The following is a 23084-nucleotide window of genomic DNA, read 5'->3' as shown; positions in this document are numbered from 1 at the left end:
AATACAATAAATTTGAATCATACAGACAAACATTACAGTTTAGATCCTAATTTAATGCAGCATTGTGAATATAATACAGTTCATGTGGGCAAAAGGCAAAGGCACTTAATCCATCAAATAGGATGAGACTTGCCAGCTAAGCTGTCTAGGAAGTGTATTAGAGGGAGGAGGGCTGTTTGTACGAGTGAAGTGTTTGTGTTAGTGGTACTGACTGGATGAGGGGTGGAAGGGTTAAAGTTCCTTATAGTTTATCATAAACCCATTGTGTAATTCTCTGAAGGAATCTCTGTTCCCAAAAACACTTTATGAAATCAGCACTTCATGTTCATGTCGGTGCTGTGAATGTCTCAGGAGAGTCTCAAAATAGAAGTCTGTGTGTGCTGGCTACATAAGAAAAACAGTAACTTTAGGTGAAGGGTTAGTGTTACACACACACACACACACACACACACACACACACACACAAAAACAACCCATCTTTTTTGTTAAAAAGCATTTATAATATCTGGTAGGTGCAAAACTAAACATGGCCTTAGCTGGATCAATGTTGCGTTTGCATCAACACCTAAAAAATTGATTTGTTTTTGTTTTTACACTAAGTGTGAGGTCAGTATCAGGTAACATGAGGGGGACGGAGTTGTTCTGATCATTCTGTGAACTTTTACAGCTTCCTGTTTACATCGTGAGGTTTAAAGCTACGTGGATCTGATGGTCAGCTGATGAGGCTTAAGCTGGTCATGAACGCTCAACCCAAGATTAAAGGCCTACTATTCCTTGAAGGAATGTATGTCGACCACCTTCCTTTCACGCCAGACGTTTAGACTAAGATCATCTTATGCTGAAAAAGGATAAAGTTGTAGCCATTTTGGTCAAACCTTAAAAATAACTTCATACACAATCTCATGCTCAGAGTACATGTTGTAAATGGCTCTACTACCACATCACATTTTAGCTTAATATGTGTAAAATTTTGTGTTGGCTAATGCTGATTAGCTGTAATGGCCATCTTAAATCAGGTTGACTCCAAAAGTTAATCAGTTTTAGAGGTAAATCCAATGGTTAGATTTTGCAAGTTTCAATAAAATTCATCCAGGGTTTATGAGATATTTTAGCATTTAGTAACAGACAGACACACAAACACACAGACAGCGACATGAACAGAAACATAATCACCCTTCCTCCCTTTGCCTTCTTGCTTGGGTCAATAAAACAGTAAAGGAGGAGTTGTTGGTTTATGGGTTTTTTACATGAAAGACCAAAACTTCTAGTGAATGTCAAAATAAAAAAGATCACATACTTGAAGGTGCACATATTTGAGTCAATTTTGTACCAATAAAAGTATTTTTATGTCATGTGTTGCTTTATTAGTGATCAAAAACAGTCAAAAGTTAATTTAGCTAAAAACCAGTAAAATCTCAAGCAGGGGCAAAGGAAGAGCCGAGAATCCTTTGGTACACATGCCAATTGTTTTCCTCAAAATTACAAGACAGCCCATTTAGCTTGATGTTAGCCTCTTACAGACTCCACAGTATTTATCATACCTCCCTAACAGAGCTTCTTCACTGAGACCTCCAGGTTTGTTGAAAGCTTTGTCTGTTACAGAAAAGGAACACATTTTCTCCATTTCACTTTTGGCATAAAACAAGCTTTACCAGAGGAAATAAATCATTTGGGTTCATTAAGTCCATCTGGGGGCTTATGTAATATGCATATGTGTAGGTGTTTGTGTGTTTGCATGCAGCAGCTGAAACCAATTAACTTGTTGGGCAACGAAAAGCCCCACTGTAGACTTCAGCCTGTGTTGGTGAATAATCACTTTAATCTCAGCTTCTTTTAAAACATAACATCAAATAAGAAGAAAAATATATCTTTATTGCCTGCTGCCATGAAAAGCGGCATGTTATATAATTACCTGTCTGTGTTCGTTTGTCTGTCTTTTAGCAAAATATCTCTTGAACCACTAGACATATTTTTAATGAAACACTCAGATAATAATCCTTCGAAATACACCTACAACTGATTAACTTTTGGACTTAACCCAATTCCACAGCCAATCAGCCTTAGCACACACAAAGCAACACAAAAGGGCAGAAAGGTTTACCTGCACAAATACAAAGGTTTCTGTTCTGTTGCCGTTTTACTCTTTGTTTCCCTGGGCTGCAAATAAAAAGACTTTAAAAGAGTCAAAACAGCTCTCCAAATACCCAAAGAAAAACTATGAAAGACTTTTAGAAAGCTTAAAGACCTATGACTCCAATCCAATTTAAAAATTTACAAGGATTTATTTCTTTTTGGAAGGAAGTAAAACTTTTGCACAGTAGCAGCCACACCAGCTGTCACAATAAAGTTATCAGCAAGTCAGTCAATTAGGAGCTTTAGCTGTAACAGAAATGGATGGATGGTTGGAGGCATAAATGTAATGCTGAACATCCCCTGCAGTGGAACGAGCAGGATTAGCAATAGTATAGAGGTTTTCTCAGGGAGCCCTGTGCATACGTCCCAGAGAGACACTCGATATCATTTTACATAACATAACAGCCCCCGACTCTGTGCTGCACACAAGACCACAGTGAAACATTCCTAATGTTTACAAGCAGCCTCACAGTGGATCATTTATCCAAACACAGTGAAAGGAATACATGGCTAAATGAATTTAGGCTGGAGCTGCTTAAGTTCCTGCAGTGGTGTTTATGTGAGCTCTGCTCAACTAGAGTGAAAGCAAAACTTCTATTTCTGATGTTATGAGGCAGAGTGTAAAAACTGAGTCATTGATTCACTTCAAGTCACTGAGGAACTTTTTCTGAAATGGGTTTCTGCAAATCGTTTGTCTTTAAATTTTAAATGTGTTTAAACATTTCCAGTAGAGTTTGAAAGAATGTTTAAAAGTCCTCTGTGAATTAAAGACCTAGCATTACTAGAAGGAATGGAGATTGCATGCTGCCTTTCCTGCCAGAGTTTCTACACAATCGTAGCTTAATATCCATAAAACAGACTAAGTTATAGCCATGTTTGTGTGTGCTAAGGCTGCTTAGCTGTGGCGACCATCTTGACTGGGGTTCACCCCAAATGTTTATCATTTGTGGATGTTTATCCAATCATTACTTTCTGAGAGTTTCATTAAAATCTGTCCAGTCAATAATGAGATATTTTGCCAAATCTATAGATATTCAAAAGAACAGAACTGAAAAGTTCCTTCAATACTTCCTCATGTTGCTATGCATGCATTAGAAGCATGCACACCACACTTCCTGCAAAGAGAATCAAGACCTTATTTACGTCTCCAAATGTAAGTGAAGCACAGCACAGTGCGAAAAATAACACCACCTATGAGCAGAACCCGTTTGCACACATCCTCCTTCCTTCTCTTGCTTCTTCCACCCACACCAAACCCCAGGTCCGCCTCACTTCACTGGGAGCCAATAGCGACGTGAAGAGCAGGCGAGCCTTCCTCAGTCAATCCTCTGATTTGACGGGTAGGTAGGCTATACCCAGCTTCGATCATGTGACTGTTAAAGCACTCACACACACACACACAGGGGGAGGGAGAGGGCGAGAGAAATAAGATAAACAAACTTCACCTCAAGGGACACACAAAACGCACATTAGGAGAAATAAAACAACAACAATAATAATAATAACTAAGAACCATAATGGAAAAAACAGCACACGAGGAAATGGAAGTAAAGAGGCTTAACCTCCAATTCCACTCAAGAAATGCAAAAACTACTCAAAATAGTTTTCAGTCCCAAAGGAGAGTCCCTCATTTAAGACCAGACACAAAATGTTTTTAAAACTCCATCCAGTGGAAAAACTATTCAGATTATTTCTCATCAAGAAAAAATCTAAATCGCTTTGCAAACAGGACTTGAGGATCCTCTTTAGCAGAACATCAATATCATTATTCTGCTCAATTGTATTTTTCCAGCTAACATAAATGTCGCAATGTAAAACATTTTTTTTAGACGAGTAAACAGATTTTAATTGGCAGCATTGTATAAAACAGTGTAATACTGTTTCTCTCAGCAAGCATAAAGGACATTCAGGGCCCACAGTAGGATTGATAGCAGACACCAATTCATTCACAGCTTCGGCTCTATGAAGAACTACATTGCAAATCTGCTACTCTTTTTGCGGTTGTGGCTTGTATTCAGGGCCGAACATCATTACTGAGATCAAAGTGAGACCTCCAAACAGTTTGAACTCTATTATTGAGCTTGTCTCTGTGTAAAATTTGAACAAACATTAACAAAAAACAAAAGCATGTAGGGTGTTCCATAGATATCGATGCTCAACTTGATTAAAAGTTTTTTTTTTGTGATCAAGAGACAAAATTTCTACATTTAGACCAAGCAGTTTGGTGGTCTCTACAGGGTCCCTGAGCACACAATAAGTCTGATCAGGATGAACCAGAACAAAGTTACTTCCAGTATCTGAAGGCTTTTTTCCTTCAAACTACAGGCATGTTGCACTCCTCATCCACATTTGTAACAGTGATTTTTTTTACTTTCTTGAACCAGGTCATTCTGTCTGCTGAGCCCAGCAGAAAGAGAGGAAGAGTTCTGAGGCTCAGACAAACAGGGGACTTCGGACAGAATCATCTTTTTACCCAAACTGACCAGCGGGACCACCTAAACAAATACTATCTACATTATCCACATAAATAAATAGACAAATAAAAAATTGAACACCATTGTTTATCTGCAATGTGACTTTCACACAAACTCCACTAGTTCTCAAACTGCTAAGGCACAGTTTTCAGCCAAGAAGTTGATGTTTAAACAAAGTTTGATACCATGGTGACGCGTGACCTTATCCAGCCCCGCGCCATGACACCGGACAGAGCCGGGGTCACAAACTCACCTTACAACTAACTAAAGTACCACACCAAAGTTAGCAAACAGAAACAACGTGAAAGGTAGAATAATAGACAGGAAAAAAAAAAGAAAAAAAACACTTTCACCCCGCTCCTGCCACCCGCTTTACGGACGCCCACGCATGCGCGCAAGAGAGAGAGAGAGCGAGAGAGAGAAGTAAGGGTATGCAGAGCTCGAGTCAGTCAGCCAGTGCGCACAGTTACGCACGACATCTACGTCCAGGATTGGAGCGCAGCGCGTAAAAGGAGCGGAATTTAGTTTCCTCGCTTTTACAGGTGAGAGAGAATGTTTTATATCTATGAATCGTCTCATTTTGGAGTGCAGCGGCTTCTGTGAGTGAAAGGAGACACATTTGACCTCGATTTAACAGCAAAGCTTTGATGTTTTATGGAGTAAGCGGCTGCACTGATAATAAAGACACTGGATCTATATCATAGCTTTTTTGCTTTTTCAACTGACGTGAAGCCAGTTGAGACGACTGTCTGACAGCCTGCAGCTTAAACATGCCATGAATACCGAGCAAAACTTCAGGTCAAATCCTGCGGCGCTCTGGGGAGCAAAGCATCGCGCTGTCAGAGCCGGCCGCGGGGTTACTACAGGACAAACAACTTCAGACCTGGTGTCTTCAAACTTTTTTTTTTCTTTCCGTGAGGTACTGCTGCAGCTGCAGAGCCCCAGCTCTTCCTTATCACATGATGCTGCTTCCAAATGTCACCATATCGGTCAAGATCTTAACTTATTAAAGACGTGAATCAAAGTACTGTCGCCTTTTGTGTTCGTATCTCAATTATTTAAATAATAAAAAAAATAATATCATTAAAAAGCAAATTTTTACTGGAGCCACCTGAACCCCTTTTATGATCCGCGGAGGTCTCTGCTGCGCTTGTTTTGCTGAGTCCTTCACCCAAGCTTACAGAAGAGGGCGCACCGTTATTTTAGATCCACACATGGACTTTTTTAGGCTTTAAAAGGGATTTCAGTCATATTTAATCATGAAGGCCTCTCATTTCCTCCAAAGCCGTTTGATGTTGTCTAGTATTTTTAATCCCTGTATAAATGCAGCCATGGATTGTTTGTGAGATGTTTGGTGCATGAAAATAGAGGATAAATCCCTCACTCGTCATGAAATATTACTTATCCTGCCCACATAAAAAGTGTGCCTCCCTGTATTCGGAGAAAAAGCTTTCAGATTGTGTCTTTTTTATGATCTCAGAGCCGAGCATTGCATCATTAATATTGTCACTCAGATTAAGATGAATTAAAAAACACCAGGGGGATCAATGGAAACACACCACTGACTGACCATGTGGCTTTAATCTTAGAAGTGGTGAGAAAAAGGAACGCCTGATTCCACATGGTCAGCTTGAAGTCTGAACCAGCAGCTGCAACGTCTACACACACACGCACCACCCCACACACACACTGCATTCACACAGCCTTCCACATTCCACGTCCCTCACATGTGGTTGACTTTTTCTTTTTAACAGCTATTAGTTTGCAGAGCTCTTGAACAAGCAGCAGGTAGTCAGTAGGGACCAAATATATATGTTAGTTTTCATTCTGTTGACTTACTCTGTCCTTATGGACACCTAAGGGACGATCATGTGAAATATTAAACTCTCAGTGAGGGTCAAACTGACCAAAGTCATTGTACCTACGATTAGACGATAACCCAAACCTAACAACAGTGGCCAAAGTCCAGCCCGCAGGCCCATCACGGCCCTCGGCCAAGTTCAAATTGCCCATAATTTTTTCCTTAAAATGAATTCGGAAAGCATCAATCTCTCTTTTCTTTTGACCACAAGGCTTTTATCACTTTGGGGTGTTTGATTATGGAAAATGTTTCAAGTAGAAAATTATTGTCAAACTAATTCATCTCTCTTTTACAGAAAGAGGAAGAAGCCTTCATTAAGAGCAAGATCTTCAGATCTCAGCAAAGTCAGCTGACATCAATCCGCACAGGAATGGTGGATCACCTGCCGCTTGGTGAGGAGACCTTCCTGTATTACTCTTGTTCTCCGGGGTCCGACTACAGCCGTGACTCTCACCGCACCAATGGTGGCATTTCACAGGGCATCATGGTAACTGACGCATGCACCTACCAGCATCACCCCTACCAAGGGGTGACACTCTCCTCCTCGCGTTGCCTTTCTGAGGACGACCTCAGCGACTCCTCTAGTCCTCGCTCCTCCCTCTGCTCCAGCCCTGAGTCCTCATCGCCAGCATCACGGAATGTCTTCTGTTCCGGCTACGAAAGCAGGAGTAGCTGGAGCAGTGGGTGCTCCAGCTCATCGGGAGGAGAGAGTCAGGAGAGCCTGTTGGACCTCCTGCTCTCACAGGTGTCCCACATCACCTCATTAACCAACATCAGCAGCAGCAGCTCTGTCTCCTCTCTTCCCTCGTCCTCGCTTTGTGTCACCTCCCCAGGCTCCTCTGCCTCCTCATCTCCCACAGCCCCATTTGTGCCCATGGGCCTGGCATGGGACACCAAGCGGGAGCAGCGGCTGAGTGTCCCGCTGCAGCAGGCCAAAGAGGACTGCTTTGAGTTCCCAGTCTTCCTTGATGAGCTGCAGGATCCTGAAGCACTCCTCTTTCAGCCGACTCTGGAAGAGATTGAGGAGTTCTTAGAAGAGAACATGGTGGTGGCAATGAAGAAAGAAGAGAATGGGACCGATGAGCCAATGTCACCTCCTATGTCAGCGTCAAATGAGACAGAGGGTTCAAGGACGCTAGCAGGGAACTTTAAATCAGAATCACAGAACTCAGATCAGACTGTGCCCGTAGCTCTTTCTCCACGTTCCTCCTATTCAGAGACCAAACATTCACCACAAGCATCAGACAGTGACAGCTCATCAATGATAGAGGATGCTGCTAGCAGTGTAACTACTTCCACTAACTGTCACGCTGATGAGATTAAACAGGAGGACTGTGGATCTTTGTCAGCTTTTTCAGAAAGTGCCACCATTTCCTCAAGCGTGCCTGTAATTCTTCAAATCCAGCCCATACAAGTCAAACAAGAACCAAACCCCAGTACCATATCAGATGCTGCCGCCCATCAGTCCCCAAACACCCATTCCCAACCAACTGAAGCTACATCACAGATAAAAATTGCCCACCTCCTGGTAAACATTCAGGGGCAGACCTTTGCATTGGTGCCTCAGTTGCTTTCACCTGCAGCAACAAACTTAAGCAAAACAGGAGGCACCCCTTCCTCCAAGTTTGTCCGAATCGCACCCGTGCCCATTGCAGCTAAACCCACAGGGCTTGGGGAAGGCGGTTTAGGTGGAGGAGCTTCAGCCGCAGGGGTCCTTGCTGGAGGTCAGCGGTACCAGAAGAGCACAGTGGCAGACCTGATCAAAATGCACAAGTGCTCTTTTCCTGGCTGCAACAAGATGTACACCAAGAGCAGTCACCTTAAAGCACATCTGAGGAGACACACAGGGGAGAAGCCGTTCGCCTGCACATGGCCTGGCTGTGGATGGAGGTGAGCAGAGCCAAGTGTTAAAATATTAGCTCAAATGGTCAGAGAAATTAGTGAACCACAAGAGATACCAGTCACGATAAATTAGAACTTTATCAGAACAGGCATTTTTGCTAAGTTATGTTAATTGCACCATCAGTACAGATACTTTTGTATGTTTATCTTCACCACAGAGATTACAGTAATCAGCGTTATCAACTTCCACTCCATCTGAGTCTGTACACTGAGGACAGATGTTGATAATGTGTTAAATGTAATGAACAAACAAAACAGCAGGACTCTTTATGGTGAGGATAATATAGATAAGGAGCAAAACCCTGGGATTTTCTTTCCCTGTCATCTTGTAGTCTTTTAAATTGTCTGGAAGTTCTATGTTAACAGATTTTTATCTTTTTTAAAGAATTATTAAGTGGTTGTAAGTTTTACAGCTATCCAAGTCTTTCATAGAACTTTTTGTTGGTGACAAAACAATTTTTACGAGTGCCAAACAGTGCATTAAAATGCATATAGAAAAACCAAGAATCCCAGTTTAGACAGAAGCTACACTCCAGACAGTTCAATATAGATACAATTTGTTCTTTTCCACAAGATGAATCTGTCTCTTCTATCTGTGTGTTTTTGAACCATGGTAAAGTTGCAGATTAGATAGGGCACCTTTTGAAGTCCTCTGTATGCAGACTTTGTCCCCTGTTAGTTATTGCACCTGTTTGCTTACTGTCTGCAACCACTGAACACACAACCATGCACCAAAAAGACACCGGATTACTGCAGAATTAAGTCTAATCTTTTTGCTTGGCATGCGTTTGCCTCTGTGATTCATTTTTTTCCCCCATTTGTTTTCTCAGTCACTGAATTAAAGCTTCCTTTACAGTAAATTGTAATCTTGAAACATAGGGTTCAAAACAGGATGTTGTGGACTTTGTGATTCAAAGTGCAAAAGTCAACTTTTGACCTGCTGGTCAATGAATTCCACTTCTATACTTTATGTACAGTTATTGCTCACGGGGCCACGCAGAGTCGTGTGTGTTCACATAAATATAGGTACAGTTAAGTTACGGTATTCTACTAATGAGAAGAAATTGAGTTAAATCTGGCAAAAAGACTTTACTGCACATGCTCAACATATTTAGGTCTCTTTTTGGCTGTGTTGAGATTGAAACAGGAGTTTATTTTTGATATGCTGGGAATTAATGTTTGTTTTTTTAACTGTTGTATTATTTCTTTGTATTTTGGGATAGCTGATGAGTACACTTGGAAACTTGTTTCTAGAGCATGGTTACAATCCATTATTATTGTTTTTATAAAAAAATCAAACAACTAAAATCTGTTTTTTATTTTTTATTGGCAGGCTTTAGACAGACTGGAAGGAAACGTTTGACTTCCGTCATTCCCAGTTTCAGTGTTTCACTAAGATAACCGGTATCATAATTCACACTTGTATCAGCCGTATTCTCTTATCTTAGTCAGACCAAAAGCACATGCAAATGAACCTCCTTCATAGGACTGCACACAATTAGAAAACCTTGCAATGTGTGATGTTGTTTAATATTGCAATGATAATATCAATTGAAATAAAGCCAAATTCTTCTCACTTATCTTCTGTCATCTAAACCAGTAAGAGTCCATTGGATTGACCAAAAGTATTATTTGCACGCAGAACATGAATTTATAGTATTTGAAATATAAAAGCCTATGATTTACTGTAGTCTAAGCTGTGTTTTGCAATATAGATGTGGTGCTCATTGACACTGCAATGACAATACATTTTTGATATATTGTGCAGCCCTGCTCATGGACCTTGAACTACTTTTGAAATGGGCAGCTTTTATCTTTTTCAGACCTAGCTTGCTGGAATATTTTTACTGTTGTAGTGTTTTAAAGGTCAGGCATGAAGAAATATAACAAATATTTTCCAGTCAGAATCATTTAATTACAGCTTCCAGAGCTTAATGTGAATAAATCTGTATTCACAGTTTGTTGTTGTCAACATATTTGATTATATAACAAAAATGTATAATCAGCATTCTAACTTATCAACAGGTAAAAAAAAAATCAACAACCACCTTGCAAATTAAGAAGAGAAAAATCCTCTTTTTGCAGTGATTCAGTGAGTTTAGTTATCACTGGATTACTTTCATCTGACAATATTGCAAACAAACAGTGTTAACCCTGATTACGCTGCTGCCTTGTTTTCCTCTGAGTGTGTCAGGGGAAAACAAGGGATTAACCTTCAGCAAATAGAATATAGTGTTCCAGGTACCTGATAAGAAATTTAATCTTTCATAAATCTAGACCCACAATGGCTGATCATGACTTATGGAGTCCTTTTGAATAGCATACACTTAAAAAAGGTATTATTGCAGTCAGCGCAACATCCTTAAAGAGGGAAAATTTCAGTTCTAATATGTATATATTGGGACACATTTGCCATTATAATCATACATTCAGGCAAAAGTGATAACAATTACAAAGTTAAGATGATTTGAGATTATTTTTGAGCACCTGCTAATGTATTTAGTGCAACTGAACTTGACAGCTTGACTTTTAAAATGTAGCATTGCTGCATTATTTTCATTCTGACTGATACATGATGACATGGACAGATCTCAGATAAAGGTCTTGCTGACTGTAGATGTATATTTGCGTTAGCAATGGAAGAATACAACAGAATAAGTCGTAATTACACCAAAATGACTATTTCAGAAAATAATTTATCAAGAGAATTATTGATTGGATAGATAAGATAATCCAATGCTGTTTTTTAAATAATTTTGTCACCTGAATATATGAGTTATCACATTCATTCAGATTTACCAGGTTTCTTTTTGTGTTCTGCAATGTGTGTGGAGTAATACAAACATATCCATAGATCAGCTGTAAATAGTCTAAAAACTATCATTACACCCTAAATCTGCACCATATCCTAAATATAAAGCATGCACAATAACACTTGGAAGGCTATATGCAGGATTTGAAGGATATTTGTGGTTTAGTTTACTTTGCTTTTTAACTTACTGTACTTTATTGTGTGCAAGAAACATATTCCAGTGCTTATGGAAGATATATTAGCTTTAAGAAAAAAAGTTGTATTTCTTCTCTTATGTAGGTGGTGCATTTATGTTTAGCATTTCTTTAAGGGACCTGCTCTTTAAAAGCGTCCCTTCCAGAGCGCTTTCATGACTTCAGCAATTTATTTACTTTATAATGAAGTTTCCTTTTCTGTGCCCATTTCCATCTGGAGCAGGAAATGCACATAAACTAGTGAGTCAGGCACCTCTTACGCTCTGTAACCTTAGAAGAGATCCATGTGTTGGCTCCTCTGAAGTAGAGAGAAGTGGTATTTCATTGGCTCGAATCCCACATGTATGTTAGTCAAAGCTGTATTTCTTCTTTTGCCAAACTTTTCTTTCTTTCCCTTTTAATGTTTTTGTATCGTTATCCCTTCCTTTTACTCTTGCTATTGTGTATGGTTTTGGTCATGTGCAGATTTGGATCCATTAGACAAAGTAAACACTGGATCACTTACAGGCACTGACATACACAAGCCTGCAGTATTTTCAGCTCTGAGGCTCTAAGGCTTTATTTCTTAGCAACTGGGCTTGAAACCAAAGTTTGCTGTAAAAACACAGCGGCATGTGTGTACTCGTCATCTGTCATCAGGGTTGTCTTTGTCAGCTGATTTATCCAACATTACAACACCACAATGTCAGGTGATGGCAGATCTGTCACAGTTTCATTTTGCAATAGATTTTCCCTTTTAGGTGGAAAAGCAAGAGGCAAAAAGGAGAAAGAAGGTGTACATATTTTTGAATGAATATGACGTTTAAATACAGTATGGGTGCAGTAGCTCGGTAACTGTAAATCTCTTAGCTTTGTAACTTACCTAGCTGCCACACCTTCCTTGGTGTTTTGATGTTCTGTCAGAAGCAGAGTTGGGTTTAAGGACAAGCTAGAACAAAGCCTGCATGTGTGTTTCCCACACTACCCACGCTAATATGTATACTATGTGTTGTGTGGCAGCCACGCCAAGCTGCCTCAAGGACTCAAAGCCGTAATCCGAAGTGAAAAAAACACATTAAAGGGATAAACAAAAGTGCCCTTTAAACTTGCAGTTACAAATTCACTGACTTTGGTCCTGATACCAGAAATGTGCAGATAAAAGCATAGATAATGGGGCAATAGGGAGAAAAGTATGTTGGAAAATACAAGTAAATAGATGAAAAAAAAAACATAATGAGATAAACAACTGGCACATAATCAGTTTAATAAAAACTACGCTTTTTTAAAGAACGTTTTTGGTGAAGTGTAATACAGTTAGGCTCAGGTCCAATTTGAAGAGCTGGACATGGTTTGAATCATGTCCCAGCATGTAGTTGAGCCTGCACAGCTCTATGTGTGCACATGTGTCAGCCGTAGCTTATAAAAACAAAACTACAACCATTTTAAGTACAGATACTGAAAAAGAGCTTCCTATTTTGATATTAAAAACAAAACAAACCAGTTGTAAGTTATGAAACTGTCAAATGAGCAGATGTGCGTTTAATGAATTCATTCTTATAAAATTATCAGCTAGCTTTGAGCTGTATGGCACCAGTCCTCCACCTTTTTTGCATCACAGACCAGTTTCTTACAGCGCATCTTTCTGACAGGCTATTAGAGTAAAAGAAGTGCTTCAACAAAGTTTTTTTTTTCTTTTTTAGCTCATTTTTGCTAAGGATATCTTGTAAGTTTGCAATTACGTGACAAATAACTGCAACTGAGTTGTTCGCAGGAAATGTGTGAATGGTCTTTTTCAAAATAAAAAACCCCTGAAGACTTGTGAATATAAAAAGTATTTATATAGACTTTTTAAGAAAGGTTTTTATGTTTTTTATGTGGCCCGGTTTCAACCAGTTCATGGACCGGTACAGGTCCTTGGCCTGGTGGTTGGGGACCCATGCTTTATAGAAAGTTCTAACAACTAGGAGTTGTTTTGATAGAGACTAAAAGTGTAGAACTGATTTTTTTTTTTTTTAAGATTAATATAAATGTCTGCAGGATGTAAAGCAGGCTCCATTTTCTATCAGTGTTCTCTAGCATGGGCACAGGAACATTGTTCAGGGTTGCAAGCATGAGAAACAGCTAAAACCTACTAGAGGAGTCACTTAATGTTCTTAGTTAAATTCATAGTGTTATAATGTTTTGGTTTGTATCAGACATTGCAGCATTTTTTTTTCTTAGCAGTTAAACAAAAAGCCTGTGCTGAGAGTTTGATGCACACTGATCGTATTTGCTCTCACACAATCAATGTCTTTCTAAAACATAAACTCACAGGTGTGGCTACAGTAAAAGCAGTTGTTTCTGCTGTGGAACAGAAAGAATTAACTTTTGGTTGGCATTATTGGTGATGGTTGGCCCCCATTTTTCTTATTTTTTGTCAGACAAATGTGCTTAGAAAGTGTTAAATAATTTGCTAAATCTGGTCACAAATTTGCTGTGTTTGGGCTGGCCTAAAACACAGCTTCACAAAGTTGCGGGCATTCCTGCAGACTGAACTTTGGCACATTAGTGACAGATTATCCATCTTACTGGGAGTATTATATGAGATTAGACATGGAATGTTGGTGGGAAACATAATTTCTAAAGTGATGCTTGTCTAAGTTTTTTTCTTCTTCTTTTGCTTGACTATATAAGTTACTTTATTTATTAACTCAAGTTTTACAAAGCTGATAGGGAATTTGTGAAGTGTGTTTGTGGAGTGAAAATGGTCGAACACAGCTGTGAGTAATATCTTTACTTCCGTGTGACTTATCACCTCCATGCTTACATCCTGCTGCTGTCACTGTGAAATCAATTAGTGTTACAGACGAATTTGATCTTAACAGCTTAACTAATGTATACAGATACACATCGAGGTGTAGAAGCACTGCTCTGTCATCCATTTAACCCTTTGCTGTCATGACGGTCAAAGCTGGCAGAAGCCCATAGTGACCACAGCAGATCAGGCCAGGAATAGATCGGGCTTGGATTTACAGTGCTCATGTGTTGAGCTAAATATGGAGTGACTCTTCAACTTCACAGAGAAGTTGCATGCAAAGCATCACACCTCTCAGATTACCCGTCTAAAAAACAACCTGGCACAGCTTTTATTTTATTTGGCAGCTTTAAGCATGACTCCATTTGTTATTTTTTATGTTTATAGGGCTCTGTACAAGACACATAGTGATTTATGTGGAGACCAATCAACAAGGCAGGGCTATCAGTGCACTCAGATTCCTGTGAAAAAAAGACTCTTAATTACTTCACGCGTTTCTTTTCCAACAGGTTTTCTCGATCCGATGAGCTATCCAGACACCGCCGCTCCCACTCCGGAGTGAAACCATACCAGTGCATCGTCTGCGAGAAGAAGTTTGCCCGCAGCGATCACCTGTCGAAACACCTCAAAGTCCACCGCTTTCCACGAAGCAGCAGGACAGGACGCTCTGCAAATGGACCCCTCTGACCCTATTCTGACCGAGTGACGCTAAGCACAGGACAGCAGTGGGAGGAGGTGTATGTTTGTGACGAAAGACAGGAGGACTGGAGGGGTGACAGTCCAAACACCCTTAAAAAGACTCTGTAAAGGGCTCTTTATTGCTTGTGTGTGTTTATGTTCAAGCGTGTGACGCACATTTATGGTACTGTGATAATTTATTGGGTGATGAGGAAAAGACTTTAAAAACTAAACTAAAACAGACATCTGTTACTTGATGCAGCAATCTCACAGGTGGAATAAGCTTTTTATATATTGCAACTTTGTTCTCAAATCTTTTAGCCAATCTATTTTGAAGACTCACTATTCAGAGTATTTTTACACTTTGAGGTGCATGTTATTAAAAGTTAAAGGCTTCATATCAATACATTTTATATCACTGTGGGATCTACGACTATTTTAAATGCGCTTTTTTACTTCTCTGGAGCCAATACTTTGTAAATGCTAGCAAAATTTCTGTTAAATTATTTAAATGTATTGCCCCACCCCCTCAAAAAACATCTTATTGGACATTTAGGAAGCAATAGGGACTAATTCTTTCTCCAGAGATGACAGAATAATAGATACATCAACATTCCTTAAGCTTTGAAAAAAGCTCTTTGATGCCTTTGAGTCTCATAAGTAAAAAAAAACCTGTAAACACAAGAATCCAGTTCAAGTTCCTATTGATTTACAGCTTTCCATTGTAGATCAGGATGCTGTGTAATTTGCACTGGCTCACATAAAATCTTTTGGTTGACTGCCCCTTCTGAGAGTTTAGAGTTTTTTGTGCTGCAGTCAGTCTTGGTTTTCATTTTGGTTCAGACTTTTTATCTGGGGGGAAAAAAGCCATATTTCAATAAAAACTGATTAAAGAGCAGCTCCAGCCATTTATGACTAAAACAATCTGTAAAGCTAAAGTTGAAAACTGTGTTTTCAGCTGGTTGTTCATCACAGTTTCTCTTTTATGAGTGTGTGATGTTGTCTTGTCATGTAAATTCTTACTTTACGTGATTTAATTTGCTCATCACTGCTGTCAAATATTGTAAATCACGTTGTTATGGTATTTTTTTGTTTGTTTTTTAACAAATCAGATGAAAAGATTTGAGTGTTTCTTTATCTGGGTAGCCCCTTGCAGGGACTGGAATTGTGTACTAAAAATATATAAAATACCAAAATGATGCTAGGTTGTCAAAATAAATGCACTAATTCAAACTGTAGTGTAACTGACAAAGAAAGGCTTTAAGAGCAAAACTATTTAAAGCTTCTTTTTTTAAAATAAGTGAATTAAATGGACTGTGTCCATGTTTTAAAGATAGATAAAGCCGCTTAGCTCAAAAATAGAAATGACTGGATTTTTGTCGTAATTTTACTGATTTGAGACTGGAATTTGTGTCAAAACATCAGATGGCAAATTCATAACTTGTCACAGCACATTTGTCAGTAGAAAAAAGTTGTCATTATGTTTCTAGAAATTTAAAAAGCAACCGAGAAAACAACATTATCTGTCCTTAATCTTGAATGCATCACAACTGCCTTCTTGTGATGCTTTTTGCCATACACATTTATCCTTACAGAAAGCTTTTTCTGTCACTCTGTGTCTAAGCTGAAATTAAATTAAATAAGTCATGGGAGAGACTGCAGAGGCTGCACAGCTAAGATGCAGAGTTCTGAGACAGAAATCTATTTATGTGCCATAAATTTAACATAAATTGAATAAATAGGATAGCTTAAAATTGAAGTTTTGTTTTTGGAAATGTTAATTTGCTTATCACTTGTTCAAATATTTTGAGTATTTGGTAAATTACCCTTGATGCTGTATGTAGAAAGTGTACTTACTCTGTCAGGCATTCCTTTCATGCAAACAGAAGAAACACTTTTCTGAATGTGTATTATATGTGATCCCAGGAATGTATGTAAATACTGTACATGCATCAGAAAGAAGAACAGAAATATTCTTATAGTGATATCTGTGATTGTGAGATTTTTGAAAATGTGTACATAAAAAAATATAATTTCACATATATACTGTAAAATATAGAAAAAAAATCAGGTGTTTACGGAACACATTAAATATTCTGATGAACTATTTCATAAACCCACATGATTCTATAAAAAGGTATGCTTGCCAAATCATTTCTGCAATAATTAATTTTTGTAAACTCATTTTAACAGGTGATAATATCAGTTGAGAACAATGTATCCTGAAACATGTGGTAAGTTATTTTAAATGTGGTCTGTAAACACTTTACTAATAAGAATTTGTTAAAATTCTTGTTTTTTTTTGCTTTGTTCTACTATGTAAAACACATTTACAATAAAATCCCAGAACTAAAGTTGTGTTTTAGTTGTTTTAAGCAAATTTCAATTTATCAGCTGTTTTCATGTATACTTTTACGTCAGTGATTAAGATATAATTCAAAAAAAGAAAAAAAAAACAGTTTTTTGAGTTTTTAAATTTGGAGTTTATGTAAAGAGAATGAAAACATGAGGGAAACAACAAAAGACCAACAGGTCACTAATTATTAGCTCAATTCAATCAATCAATCAATCAATCAATCAATCAATCAATCAATCAATCAATCAATCAATCAACCAATCAATCAATCAACCAACCAACCAATCAACCAATCAATCAATCAATTAACAAATCAACCAATCAATCAATCAATTAACAAATCAAACAACCAATCAATTAATCAGTCAATCAGTGTTTAGAAGTATAGTGCTTTTCAAGCTCAAGGCAACCCAAAGTGCTTTACAGAGATAAATAAATGTACATAAAAAGAAAGAGGAAAACAAACGGAAGTTAAAAACTTCTGTATGGCAGACAACACTCCCCCTCATCTACGTGATTCAACAGGACAATAATTCCAAACAGAGTAGGGTCCCAGTTTGCATCCAGAGCAGCTGTGACCCAAGAAAGACAACATTAAAGAGGATTGTGTTGCAAATTTAGAAATAGTTCCACTGGGCTTTGTAAATTGGGGCAGCTGTGGATCAGTGGTTACAGCAGTCATCCTAAATGAGACAGCTGGAGGTTCGATTCCACCATAATGTCCTTGAGCAAGACACTGAACCCCTCACTTCCTCCTATGTGTCCCCATCGGTGTATGAATGGGATCTAAAGCACTGATTAGACTCTGTTGAATGATTTATTTAGGTTAGCTTTGTAGAGATGTAGCAGAGTGCTGTATGAATGTGTGTGTGGATGGGTAAATGAGGGCACAGATTGTGTTGTAAAGCACTTGAGTGGCTAGAAAGGCACTATATTTTACCATCTTACCATTTAAATTGTGGGATGGGATCTTAGAGTGGTGTTTTGAGAGATTTACGCAATCTGAACACCTCAAACTAAATGGGCCAAAGTAAGAAACATTCATCTCTGCCATCTCGCCCAAACAACCAATATAATATTTCAAAAAACTGAGGATCAGTGTCAGGAGACTGGCTCTTTGGCATTACTGAAGCATGTAATTCACAAAATTTAGTATGTTTCTTCTGTGCAATCCTCTGTGACTCCCTGTGCAGAAGAGCTGTTCATTTGTTCAGGCTAAGATCATTCATCTGAGTCGGCAGTTGGGTGTGATCTACTTTTTGTCTTTAAACATTCCATAACACCTTATAACAACCACTTTATTAATGTACTAACCCTTTCTGGCATGCACGTTTAAGACCAAATAAAATCTTATAAGTATGGAAACACTTACCAAAGTGCAAACATCTAGTGACACACTGTAATTTCAAGAGCTATTTAAAAGGTAACCTATTCGAATAAATTTCCAATATGTTTTTTTTTTTTTTTAATCCATCTATATTTCAGAAGGAGAAACAAAAAGACCGTTTCTCGGAAAGTTACGTAAGAAAGAAATCTGGAACCCGTGAGCTCATGTCAGTATAAGATTTGTACCACATGGGCAAATTTGCGTGGAAATTATACCCCATTTTCGGCTCTTCCTTCATTTAGACGCTTTTCTTCACACCACTTACACCCCCTTTTCCCACAACACTTTGAAGAAAGGATGCAACAGTTTGTTGAGTCATTGTGTAAAAGCAAAGGGATGGCAGCGAGGAAAGAGGTAGCAACTAACAGCAAAAACAGGCTGGATCTGACTGTTCTGAAAGCAAATCATGTTGATTTATGAGCCTGTAATGCTATAGGAGCATTCTGAGCTGCAACAGGAGTTAATTCAGCACATCTGGACCTAAACTACACTCAGCACTGAATACAGAGGCTCTTCTTTTCTGATAATGTCCATGGATCTAAATTTTACTTAAAGGACAGAAATGAAGAGAAAAAAAGCGAAGTTTGCTTTAATTATTAAACACCAGATACCTAGCAGAAAACAGGGATTAAGTCTGATAAAACATGCAATTATAAATCTAAAAGTGTCTTTTGGAATTTATTTGTAATATAAGAAATGTATTTTAGCAGAAGATTAAAATTGGATGGTAAAATACAACATATAATAGTAGCAGCAAACTCTACTTTAACTCTACATCTTGGAACATTTCACCCACTTTAGAAATATTGTTCAGTTAACTTTATTACCCATGCACCACCAAAAAGCAAAAGAGCAAGTTATGTTTTTGCCTGTGTGTGTTCATTTGTCAACACTAGAAGGATTTACAGCTACTCAACCTTGCCTTGCAATATAACTTAGTAAATTTTACAAACATTTAACTAATATTAGGTGTGGTAGTAGCTGAGAACTATTTACAACACATACACTGAATGCTACACATTCAACAACATCTTTGATTAAAACTTTGACATTACCTTTAGAAGTCAACTGCTTTGTCTGTTAGCTCATAAAACATTTTTAATGAAACTCTTAGAAAGTAATCATGGAATGGATGCGTATCTACAACTTTTGGAGCCTGATTCACAATGGCAGCTACAGATTTCTATGCTATGTTTTTCTATGTTATGTTTTTTTTTTTTGCTACCCTTTGAGAGACTGGCAAACTGTCCAGGGTATACCTCGCCTCTCACCCAATGACTGAATGAAAATAAGCACCAACTTCCCACAACCCTGCACAGAAAAGTGGCTAAATAATATATGTAGGCCGGTTTGTGAATGTAAAACCCTATAAATAATAAAAGTAGTAAAAAGTGGGGGGATGAGCAGTAGATAAATGAGTTAGGATGACAAAAATAAGTTGTTCTTGGTTTGCTTAAATAACTCTTAACAGCGTATGTAAGTTTTATTTTTGTTTCGTATATCTATTTTATATTTATTGTATTTAGATTGTATTTTAAGTTATATTACTGGGATTACAAGAAAAAAAAAACTTTTCACTTCTAGTTGTTGCCAACACTGTGTGTCAATATGTTTCAGGGAGTCAGGGGAGTAGACACTGCACACAAATCTGAAGGTCAGAGGCAAGTTACCCCACAGCAGACTACGACAGCCCATGTGCTGATTTGACATGTGGGATCAGATGATGACTGTTGTGAAACTGCATAACAACTCTGAGCCAAGTTCAGACTCAGAGTATGGACTGAAGAGAATGCTCGAGGGACAAAAGAACACGTGTTAATAATATGTAGCAACAGACAGATCAGGCAACTGCACGTGCTTCGCCTTTATAGCCTCTCAGAACTGTATTTTTGGCTATTACATGTTAAACCAGCTGCCATTAAAAAAAAAAAAAATACTGTATTCAAGCTCTGTTCTCAGTCTGCTTATATAGCAATATAAAAATAGCATTATTTACATGAAACATGTACGCATTAAAAAAAAATCTTGACCAGTTTAGATACATGTATGTATTATGCTGCTTACTTATCTAGATATATTCTCCTTTATGAACTTTGCATGGGCAAAAAATAGTGTCTGGAAGACCAGTTTTGGGTTCTGTAAAATAAAGCCAGAATGAGAGCACGTGTACAGAAACTCTGAGCCCAACATTTCAGATTTGAAAAAGGTGACAGAGAACTGACGTTACATTGTAGAAAATGTGGTCAGGAACCAGTAATTTCTGCAAGGCACCACACATCTGGTGTTTTGCAATGATTGAATTAAATATTATAAAGCAGAGGTCTACCAATTAATTATGGCACACTATAATTTAAGGTCAGTTGCAATCTTATGTTCTGCCATTGCAATGGTGCAGGTGCTTACATCAACATTACACTGTGTTCGATGCAACCACACTACTCCAAATAATTTTGAGAGATTTTTTTTCCCCTTCTGATTGGGGGGAAATTTATATAATAATAATATTAATATAATAATAATAATCATCATTTTATTTAAATAGCGCCTTTCAGGACATCCAAGGACACTTTACAACAATGAAGAAATCAAAAAAAATAAATAAAAAAGCAGTGCAAAGAACAGGCATGAGTTAAAATATAAAATACATAAAACAAAGTTAGGAGGGGTAAGCTAGTCTGAAGAGATGAGTTTTAAGTTTAGTCCTGAACAGAGAAAGGGAGGTGGTGTTTCGTAGATCAGGAGGTAGAGCGTTCCAGAGGTGGAGGGCAGAGCAGGAGAAGGCCCTGCTCCCCATGGTGGAGAGGCGTTGCCCGCCTCTCCACCATGGGATTTCTGCATCAAAGATAGAGCCTTAAATTTGTGCACAGACTCAAAATCCAAAAATACTGCATGGTAGCACTAAAAAAAAAAACATTTTGTAAGAGTTTTTGACAACTGAAGTTAAAGAAGCTGCTTCATCGATCTTCATTAATGCTGATGAGTGGAAATGATTTTTTTAACAACCCTGGAATAGCTGGCAGGACATTACAATGGTCCACACATGCAGATGAAGTGTGTTATATCAAGGTAATGTTTTCTAAAGAAGTAGGAGTGTATATTATGTAAAAGTTCAACAATGAGAAGTTTAATACCAACTCCAAGAAGCAGTCTGTATTTTAATGCAACCTCCTCATGATGTTATGTAATAGCTGGACATAAAATATTTTTAATAGCATGAAATCACTGCAGCTGACCATAATCTGGTTTGATTAAAAGCCTTGCTCAAAGCACCACCACATGGTATTAAGAAATGAGCTAAAAGTAAAATCCAGCAGAGTGCAAGTCCTTTGTACTTTTCTCTCTTTTTTCTTTTTTTTACATAAAATCTCATGAAGAACAGATAAAGAATGCTTTGCACAGACATTAGATTATTCATACAGAACATTCTGATACACCTGTAATCACATGTTTAATCTTCGGCATAAAAGATGTTTCAGCCTGTAGAAGTTGGGCTCTAATAATTAAACACCAGCTTTACAGTCCACATGTTCTGGGCTCTGATCCCAAGTTGTCAATGTGCCAAGTTGGAAAGAGTTATGTAAATTATGTAAGTTTTTGCTCAGTTTGATCAAAAAGTTGCCGCTATTTATTTTAGTGTTTCATTTCATGCAGTTTCAACTCGACAAAGTGCCTGAAGGAGAGATTGTTCAATAATCAGCTTGCAAAGGAAGTTTTAGATTGCTTGCTCTGATAAAACTTCCAACATTGTGCAGCGTAATTCCTATGTGGGAGCTGCTGATGATTGAAGCAATACAAGACCACCTCAAACTTATGGATGCATTGCTATCTTAATACATTTACTGTTTTGTTAAGGCTCACTTGCCTATTACTACTTCAGAATTGTCCTCTCTTCTCTTGGCTTTTGCATTTTTCATTCTGTTTAGCTTTGAATATGTGATTGAAACGTGAACGAAAACTGAATATGTAAATTTTTTGCCTTATGGGTCCAACACAAAAGTAGCTGAACAAGGTGGCAGTTTTGTCCTAAAAGAGTGGCACCCTCATAAAAGAGGAGAAGTGAAGTCCATGAAAGCTGCAGTTCAAAGTCTGAGTGGCTGAACAGCAGTGTGGTATGTTGAAAGAGTTGGCTGCCAATAACGTTCATCACCCCGAGGCATCGAGCCGAGCCCAGAACTCACCTTGTAGACAAGCTGCCCCACATTCACTGGTTTCTCCTTTTGCTACTTCTATATTTATTCAGCCCTTTAGCATGAAACTCTAGGCAAGGTACGTGTTCATTAAAAAATAGTAAAACAGAGAAACAAGCACCCCCCCCCCCCCCCCTTACTGGGTGGTAAAGAATTCCATCTGTCTACATAATATCACATTTTTTAATGACAGCACCTGTCACAATCTCCTTTTACTTTTTTATATTTTCCAGTTCCTGCCAACCTCAGCATATGTTTTACATTGTGGGCATTCATTGTGTCGTAAATCCCTGACAGAGTGTGTGTGTGTGTGTGTGTGTGTGTGAG

The 23084-nt window shown here is 38.2% G+C and overlaps 1 protein-coding gene across 3 annotated transcripts; it reads left to right on the top strand.

The window, feature by feature from the left end:
- The first annotated feature begins 5024 nt into the window (after positions 1–5024).
- Positions 5025–17185, top strand: klf15 (Kruppel-like factor 15). 3 transcript variants are annotated; one of them, XM_017411395.3, is made up of 3 exons: positions 5025–5149; positions 6764–8358; positions 14659–14836. In XM_017411395.3, exons 2-3 carry the CDS (start codon positions 6839–6841, stop codon positions 14834–14836), a joined length of 1698 nt encoding a protein of 565 aa, XP_017266884.1. In that variant the 5' UTR covers positions 5025–5149; positions 6764–6838. The 3 variants fall into 3 exon arrangements, with proteins under 3 accessions (XP_017266884.1, XP_024860649.1, XP_037832946.1); XM_025004881.2 differs by lacking the exon at positions 5025–5149 and having other exon boundaries at positions 6764–6860; positions 6947–8358; positions 14659–17185; XM_037977018.1 differs by lacking the exon at positions 5025–5149 and having other exon boundaries at positions 6839–8358; positions 14659–17185.
- Positions 17186–23084: the final 5899 nt, after the last annotated feature.

This window comes from Kryptolebias marmoratus, linkage group LG8 (genome assembly GCF_001649575.2).
Source record: "Kryptolebias marmoratus isolate JLee-2015 linkage group LG8, ASM164957v2, whole genome shotgun sequence".
NCBI classification, from domain to species: Eukaryota; Metazoa; Chordata; class Actinopteri; order Cyprinodontiformes; family Rivulidae; genus Kryptolebias; species Kryptolebias marmoratus.
Note: the sequence above shows the minus strand (reverse complement) of the source record. Positions and strands in the feature narration are given on the sequence as shown.

What these genes read in the sequence shown, in the direction of transcription:
- klf15 (XM_037977018.1), top strand. Translation starts at nt 6,839, where the DNA reads ATGGTGGATCACCTGCCGCTTGGTGAGGAGACCTTCCTGTATTACTCT. An exon ending in TGGCCTGGCTGTGGATGGAG is followed by an intron (nt 8,359 to 14,658) that starts GTGAGCAGAGCC and finishes CTTTTCCAACAG; the next exon opens with GTTTTCTCGATCCGATGAGC.